General features: G+C 43.0%; 1 protein-coding gene across 1 annotated transcript; it reads right to left on the minus strand.

Annotated features, from left to right (window-relative positions):
• Positions 1 to 1,015: 1,015 nt before the first annotated feature.
• HCAR1 (hydroxycarboxylic acid receptor 1) lies at positions 1,016 to 5,656 on the minus strand. Its single transcript, XM_060193177.1, has one exon. It carries the CDS (start codon positions 5,078 to 5,080, stop codon positions 4,049 to 4,051), a length of 1,032 nt encoding a protein of 343 aa, XP_060049160.1. The 5' UTR covers positions 5,081 to 5,656; the 3' UTR covers positions 1,016 to 4,048.
• Between the last annotated feature and the right edge of the window lie 2,915 nt (positions 5,657 to 8,571).

The raw sequence follows: 8,571 nt of genomic DNA on the forward strand, positions 1-8,571 counted from the left end.
CATCAATAACAACAACAATAACTACAACAATAAAAAAAACCAATGGCAACAAAAGGGAAAATAAGTAAATATAAAAAAATTTTTTAAAAAAAGGAAGCAAGAACAGAGTTTGTATTTAGATCTGGTACTGATTTCAGTACCTTTGTCTTTAATCATTATTCAAGACTTATATACAACTCTTATCATGTTATTGCCTTATCTACAAGGCTACATTGGATTGAGGTCACTTTATGTGGGTATATTAAGGCTCTATTGAAATGACTGGTATTTGTTTCTTACCCTTGATTCCCATAAATGTCACATTTCTTCTTGTAGAAGTGTAAACATGTTAGGACAGGAGGAGATAGCATAATGGTTATGCAAAAGACTTCTATACCTGAGACTCTGAAGTGCCAGGTTAAATACCATGCACAAACATAAGCCAGAGCTGAGTAGTCCTCTGGTAAAATAAATAAATAAATGCCTGCTAGTTAAAATAATAATAAAAATTAAATGTATATATGCCAATGAAATTCATAAATCAATCTTCAGAACCTTTATAGACTGAGAGTCAGAAAAGTCTATTATTAGCTATAATTTTTTCTGGGAAATAGAAAGTTGAAAGGATTTATCTGCTTTGTCTTTCTTGCTGTCTACACTTTTTGAAAAATATTTATTTATTCTCTTTTGTTGCCCTTGTTTTATTGTTGTAGTTATTATTGTTGTCATTGTTGTTGGATAGGACAGAGAGAAGTGGAGAGAGGAGGGGAAGACAGAGAAGGGGAGAGAGAGAGATAGACACCTGCAGACCTGCTTCACCGCTTTCAAAGCAAATCCCCTTCAGGTGGGGAGCCGGGGTCTCTATCAGGGATCCTTACGCCAGTCCTTGTACTTTGTGCCACGTACGCTTAACCACTGCGCTACCACTCAACTCCTTGTCTACACTTTTTTAATAAACATCTCTTCCCACATGCCTGCCATGTATTTCTATACTTTTAGACTTTGGATATTTTTTTCTTAGAAGATATAGTCTTGAGTCTTTCAACATAGGCTCATAGTTACAACATGGATTTTATTTCAGAACACATTTTATTAAACAGAAGCAACAAGGAGCAGTCCAGGGAAGAACTGTAACTTAGAATTAAAAACAGCGGAAGTGTGAGTTTTCACAGATTTCCATGAGAACATATGGCTCTTTGATGTTGATAAGAACACTTGCCCGAGCATCAGGAGATAGTTCACCTGGTATAGGGAAAGCATGAGCCTTATAGCCACAAATTACAGCCTTAGAATGGCAAGTGAGGTCCTAGGTTTGATCCCCTGGCAACATATAGGAGGACGACTGATAACACCAAAGAGAACTCTATAGATGGTGGAGCAATGTTTTTAATGTTTCTCTTTTTTCCTCTCTAAGTATTAGCACCACACTCTAACCAATTGAACAAATTGGCCAGGACTTTCCCTCTCTAAGTATACAGAATTTTTTAAAAAGTGGACAGACATTCAGTAGCTTTACACGTGTACAAGACCCTGAGTTCATTCCCAGGCACTGCATTAAAATAAAAATATATAAAATAAAAAAGTAGCTGGGCAGTGTGAACCTCTTAGAGTGTATATGTCACAATATGCAAGAACCTGGATCCAAGCCCCTATCCCTCCCTGCAGGGGGAAAGCTTCATGAGTGGTGAAGCTGTCCTGGGGCCAGGTGGTTGGCAAACCTGGTTGAGCACACATATTACAATGTGCAAGGATCTGGGTTCAAGCCCCCAGTTCCTACCTGCAGGGGAAAAGCTTAGCAAGTGGTGAAGCAGTGCTGTAGGTGTCTCTCTGTCTCTTTCTCTTTCTATCACCCCCTTCCCTTTTGATTTCTAGCTATCTCTATACAATAAATAAATAAAGATAATAAAATTTTTTTTACAAAGCTGTGCTGTAGGTGTCTCTCTTTGTCCCAACCCCCTCCTCCCCTCTTGAATTTTCTGTATTCCTTCAAAAAATGAATAAATATATATATTTAAGAATAATCCTTTTCTGTGCTCTCCTCTAAGGCAGTTGAGAGCAGAGAAATTCAGGTGTTGATGATGGAGTGCTCTAACCCCCTAAGGAAATTGCTTCTGTGCTTTATTTTCTTCATGTATACAGTATGCTTACATGTTCAATCATAATGTGAGTACTGCCAGACTCTGTAATTAATACAGCCTCTATCCAGTCATTCACAAATTTTATTGAGCACATATTATATACAGACATTTCTGTTTACTTACTGGGGATGTAACAGTGAACAAAGCCTCTAATGCTTCAGAACTATACTTTTTTTAAACCTGCCCCATGACTTTATGAAGTCATTATTATCTCTTGCTACCTCTGTTTGATAGTTGAGGGAATTGAAGATATAGTGTTTAGGGTGGACGTAGGTAGCATAAAGGTTATGCAAAGAGACTCTTATGCCTGAGGCTCTAATCTCAGGTTCTATGCCCATATCACTGTAATTCAGAGCTGAGTATTGTTCTTGTAAATAATAATATATATATAATTTAAGTGAAGTCTTCCCCTAGATCACACAGTTTAGTGAATGGTTGATTTGGAATTCAAATTTAGATTCATCTAATTTTGTACAACACATTCTTCCCCTCGTGAGGCTATGCAGCAGCTCTGAAAAAAGAAAGTATAAGGACAGTTTTTAGGGCTGTTTGAAGGCAAAAACAAACACTGGTTAGGTCCTTAGATATAGAGAGTTCCCTGGGAATTAAAGACCATGTAAATAAAGAAGCAGCACTTTCACTAGTTGTGACTTGAGACTAGAACTAAAATTGGTTGAGAGTCTTTGTCCCCTAATCCAGGGTAGGGGCCGCTTGTCATTTCATAGACTCATCTAGTTCTGAGGGCTCCAGCTACTTATTTAGGAAACTCATATGTATGAGGCACACTTATCCTTTCCACTCTTTGGCATTTGTACAGAACCCTGCATTCAGAAGAGAGCACTGATCTCTGCAGAGAACAGGTCTAGAAACTATATCCATCAGAACAGTGATGGCCATGACCATTCTTTCCCCCTTCCCCACTTCAAAAAGAATTTTGCTGACATGATGGGTTGAGTGATTGTCCCTCCAGGCTAAAGGAGGGTGGGGGAAATATGTGCTGTGCCTGGCATGGAAAATTAAGCTAGTAAGTATATGTAGAATCAGTGAATAATTAATATTGACTCAGTCATAGAACACAGTCACATAATAAGCAGTCCAAATCAATTACAATGGAATGAGCACATCTCAAAAACTAAAGGGATAGTTTTAATCCCTCTACTACCACTAGAAAAACAAACAAATAAATAAACAGGGCAGATAAACATACCCCTTAACACCTTCTTTGAAATGCAGTCTTGCAGAAAAATGTGGAATTTAAGAAAGTTACAGCAGACTGTGTTGCTGCCTTTCTTCTTAGGCTACCAGCAAGGCATAAATATATAAGAGGGACCCTGTTTAAGATGAAAATCATCAGGCTCAAAATATCCTACTTTAAAGAGCCTCACTTAGCCAGAAAGACAATATTTGACTTAGTCTTGTTTCTTATTTCCAAGACAAGTAATGGTCTAAGGTCAGAGGATAGGAAATACTGCTAAGTCATTAAATTCACTAACTTATCCCCTACACACACACACACACACACACACACACACACACACACACACACACACACACGCACCCCTCCTTCTCCCAAGAGGGAACATGACCTGTTTAAAACAGTGTACTTATTTTCTCAGCCATTTAAAATTACATAGGAGCTGAACTTTTTCCAATAACCCCCATAGCCCTGCCCCCCCACACTACAAACTACACATTGTCCCCTGTCATTGTAATCAAATCAGATAAATGAAGATGACTCACTTCTGAACTGGAACCTTCCAAAAAGGCACAGTTATCTGAAATTTGCTTCTAATTTTCCGAAGAGTGGCCAGGAGGAGGATGTAGCTAAGAAGAACTGCATTTTCAAAGTCCCCCCACCTCTTAGCATGATTAATATCTAAGCCACCAATCTTCCCTTCTCAAGTGTGTTTGCTTGTTTAACCCAGTGCCATTCAACATGTTTCAAGATCCCACTGCACAGCAGACTGTCTTTGGCAGTTATCTGCCAAACGGATGCAGCTCTTGTGACAGAGGTCTGAAACTGGCATCTCTTCTGTCCCCTGTGTGGTGGAGTGTCCTGAACGCCTGGGCCTCAGGCTGCAGATTTTGAGCTTGGTGTAGAATTTGGGGAATGAAGGGCTGGAAAAATAATACACCAGTGGGTCCAGCATGCTGTTCATGTAGGTGAAGCTGAGGGTGACGTGGAGGGCTACATGCACAGAGGGGTCACAGGTGCTTGAGGGCACCGTCCAGAGGAAATATAGCCTAGCTGACACACTGGGCAGGTAGCACATGATGAACACAACCGCCACCACCATGATGAACCTAGTCGCCCTCTTCATCCGAACCTGCCTGGCCAACTGCTGCCTCTGCTTCAGGCTCCAGATAATTCGGCAGGAGCAGAAGAGGATGATGCTGAGGGGCAGGAAGAACTCCAGCTGGAACATGATGTCATGCCAGCCGTTGGCTGACTCCATGATGAAGCTCTCACAAGAGACCGTCTGGTCTTGCACGCATAGGTGGCTCTCCATCAGAAGATACAGCGTCCCCAGGATGACCAAGGTCCAAAGGGCACAGACAATGGCAGCTGCCGTCCGATTGGAGATGGTGTTCACCATATGGTGGGGGTGGACCACTTTGAAATACCTATCCACAGCCACAACTGTCAGGAAGACGATGCTCCCGGCCCTGTTCATGGCTAGCATGAAAAGCGCCACCCGACAGGGAATGTCCTTGAAGGCCCACTGTCTATGTCTGCGGTAGTAATCTGTCCGGAAGGGCAGGCAGACCATGAGGAGGAAATCGGCCACAGCCAAGTTGAAAAGGTAAATAGTGCTGGGCTTCCAGGTCTTCATGTGGAAGCAGAAACCGCACAGGGCGATGCCGTTGCCCAGGGCACCGAGCACAAAGGCCAGAATCAGCAGTGGGGGCATCACCTGAGAGATGGGGTCTCCTTCGATGAGGCAGCAGGATCCGTTGTCCATGGTGGTCAGAACACAGTGTCCCCCACAAAGGCAAGGGTCCTTATCTGGATGTTGCCACCCAGGCAGCTGCTGTTTCTCTAATCGCCCAGGATTTAGCGGCACAGAGAAAAGAAAATCCAGGGAGGAATTGAGAGCCCCATGGAGGTCGCTTCTCCTGAGCCTGGGTCACCAGCTGCCTGCCTCTCTGAGAAGGACAGCGGCCAGACTTTGCGACGCCTGCAATGTGGAGCAAGTGGTCCTTGCTGGGAAGGGGCTGGCGGATCTGATGAGAGACATGCCGCAGAGGTATTGTGGGGGCCAGCCCCAGGACACTTTTTCTTGGAAGCCTCACTTTCTCTCAGATTGACTCTGTGCTGGAGAGCACAAAAGCTGTCCAGAAAGAAAGAAAAAAAGCTTGTTTGTCCTCCCTCCCAGTGGAGAAATACAAACATTTCCTGGAGCCGTTCTGGGTCCCTGCCTTTGCTTTCCTCCCCTAACCTTTGCCTGACTGCCTCCCTCATCCCATGGGGTGCTCCCAGGCGGTGCCAGAGAGGGGAGGCTTTGCTCCATAGTTTCTCAGAGCGTTTCCTGTGCCCGCACCCACAAACACAACATTCAGATTAAAAAAGCATATGCAGAGGGAAAATGCTCTCAGAACGACACATATTAGATAGTGGGAAAAATTTTCACAGTGTAAGGAGCTACCTTGCTCTCTTCCCTTCCCACCCCCTCCACTGTGCATCCTTTTGTGGACCCCAGTGGCCAGTTGCACAACCAGAAAAATCATGAAATGGATCTGAAGCCACTTCTCAAATGTCTATGTTCAAGAAACTGTCTCTCTGGGAGTCAGTGCCTGCTTCTGCTGGGAAGCAAACCTCTATGTTTACAAAACAGGATTTGGCTGAGTGTCCCACTGGTTGTTCCAAAGAGCCAAACACCGTGATATATATGCTTTAAATTTAAATTAAAGGGGCAAGGTGGTGGCACACCCAGTTAAGTGTTCATGTTACTATGTGTAAGGACTCAGGTTCTAGCCCCAGCTCCCCACCTGCAGGGGTATGCTTCACAAATGGTGGAGCAAGTCTGCAGGTGTCTTTTCCTCTCTTTCTCTATCTCCTTTTAGTCTCTCAATTTCTCTCTGTCCTATAAAATAAAACAGAAAGGAAAAAAATGGCCTCTAGCAGTGGTGGATTTGTAGTGCCAGCACCTACCCCTAGCAATAACCCTGATGGAAAAATTAAATAAATTTCAATTAAATTGACAGTGCTGAGCCCACTGGTGGGAGTGGGTGAGGGTGAGGAAATAAGTCAAAGATCTATCAGGAAAATAATCTTGGGGTTGAGGTTAGGCTGTGGCGCAAGGGGTTAGGCGCACATAGTATGAAGCCCAAGGAACCGAGCAAAGATCCTGGTTTGAACCCCCGGTTCCCCACTTGCAAGGGTGGGGGGTCACTTCACAAGCAGTGAAGCAGGTCTGCAGGTGTCTATCTTTCTCCCTCTGTATTTACCCCTCCCCTCTCAATTTCTTTCTGTCATCCAAAAAAATCGAAGAAAAAAAAATGGCCACAGGAGCAATAGATTCGTAGTGCAGGCACTGAGTCCCAGTGATAACCCTGGAGGCAAAAAAAGAAAATATTAATTGATAAATTTAGACTTCAGTAAAGATTGGATCCTTGGCTAAACTGCCCTTCACTTTGGTTTTAAAGATAATCTATTTGCTCTGTGCCTCTCAGGAGTCAGTTTGGGGGGTGGGGATGGGGGTTGCACTGAAAGAATGTATATGTCTTCTTCCAGATGCTGATTACTGCTAGATCTGTACTGCATTCTGGACTCTGGATCAGCCTGGCAACATTCTCCAGTGCCCCTGCCCTAGCACCAGCACCAACACCAGCACCACCCACCTGTTGAAACTGTTGAAAGAGTTTTCTGACTGGTTTCCCTTCCTCTTGTCTGTTCCCTGTAATTCCTCTCCCACACTGCATGCAATTGTCCTAAAGCCCAGATATGATCATATCCTTTTTCTTGGTTTGCAAACCTTCAGACCTCAATCAGACAGCATGATCAACTGTATGGCTTATTGACCACAGCCAATTCGAAAGATGGGTTTGATCTGGCCTGTGCAGTTTAAAAAACTTGGAACTGTCCTATTAAAAACTCGGGTTTCTATCTTCACTTAGAAGACTGGCAGATCTGGTCATACTGGACCAGTGATACCCACATTAGCAATCAGTTAGGGGAGACAGTAGCTGCCCCTTAAGACAGGGCAGGGATTTTCCATTCTGCCACAGTTGCCACCACTCCCCACTGCCAGGTCGGCTCTACCCATAGATATGCCTGCTCAGTATGGTTTTAAGTTTATCTCTGCTGCAGCTTAAAAGGCATATTGCTTGGACTAACATACAAGGATTTTGGCAGATGGTCCCCAAACTACCTTTCCAATATCATTGTTCTGCCCCTTCCTTCCATATAGTTAGTCTTATAACTTCAAATAAAGAAACATGTTTATCAGAATCTACATTTGGCCTCCTTACTAATTCAAGTGGTTCTTGGAGACAAAGTCCATGTTCTTGGCAGCAAAGGCAAAAAAATGAGGATTGGGATGACTAACTTCTATTTATCCTGAGAGTTAGTAGTGGTCACTTTTACTCTAGGTGACTATAGTGAAGTCTACTTGTGATTGGGTGTATTGATGCTAATTAACTGCTGAAAGCTATAACCTCCCAAGAGGAGGGCTGGGTAACCCTAAGAACATTAGTATGATCAGGCTGGATTATTCAACAAGTGGAAAATAGTCTTCTTTCCATACTAGTGGATACAGTTGAGTTTCTTTGCTTCTTTGCCTCTTTATGAAAGAAAGAAAGGATTTCAACTTAGGGACCACTTTTTCAGATAGAAAGAGAAAGAGAGAGAGAGAAATATAAAGAAAGGGAGAGAAAGAGACAGAGAGACAGACAGAGAGAGAGAGAGAGATTGAGGCACTACAGCACTGAAGCTTCCCCAATATGGTGGGAACTGGGCTTGAGCCTGGTTCTTGTGCATGGCAAAGAGAGTGCACTCCCAGGTGAGCTATCTTGCTGCCCTTCAGTTAAAAGTCCTCTAAAGTCCTTTCCCAGATGATTAACACCTGCCTTTCTTCCCACATCCTCTGCCTTGTTATATCACCTTCCTCTCTCTATTTTTTACTGTGGAAGTAACTGGAAGGCAGAGAATTAAGGAAGAAAGATAGGTTTCTCTTTCTCTGGAAGTCTACTACTAATCATCAGGGAGATTATGTATGGAGGATAGGGTATAGATGGGGGAAATTTTTGTGCCCTTCTCCCCTTGATTTTGTTGTGAACTTTAAATGGCTCTTGAAAAAAAAGTTGTAAAATTTTAAACCAAACTTTGTTATTGAACTGAACTTATTTGTATTCTTGGCTACCAATCATAGGGTCTGATGCAAAAATAGTGGCTTTAATGATGTAGGAATGCTTATTTCATGAACCTCAGGTATTTTTGCTAGATACGTGAGTA

This window comes from Erinaceus europaeus, chromosome 6 (genome assembly GCF_950295315.1).
Source record: "Erinaceus europaeus chromosome 6, mEriEur2.1, whole genome shotgun sequence".
NCBI classification, from domain to species: Eukaryota; Metazoa; Chordata; class Mammalia; order Eulipotyphla; family Erinaceidae; genus Erinaceus; species Erinaceus europaeus.

Coding starts and splice junctions, on each gene's coding strand:
- HCAR1 (XM_060193177.1), bottom strand. CDS start 5,080: ATGGACAACGGATCCTGCTGCCTCATCGAAGGAGACCCCATCTCTCAG.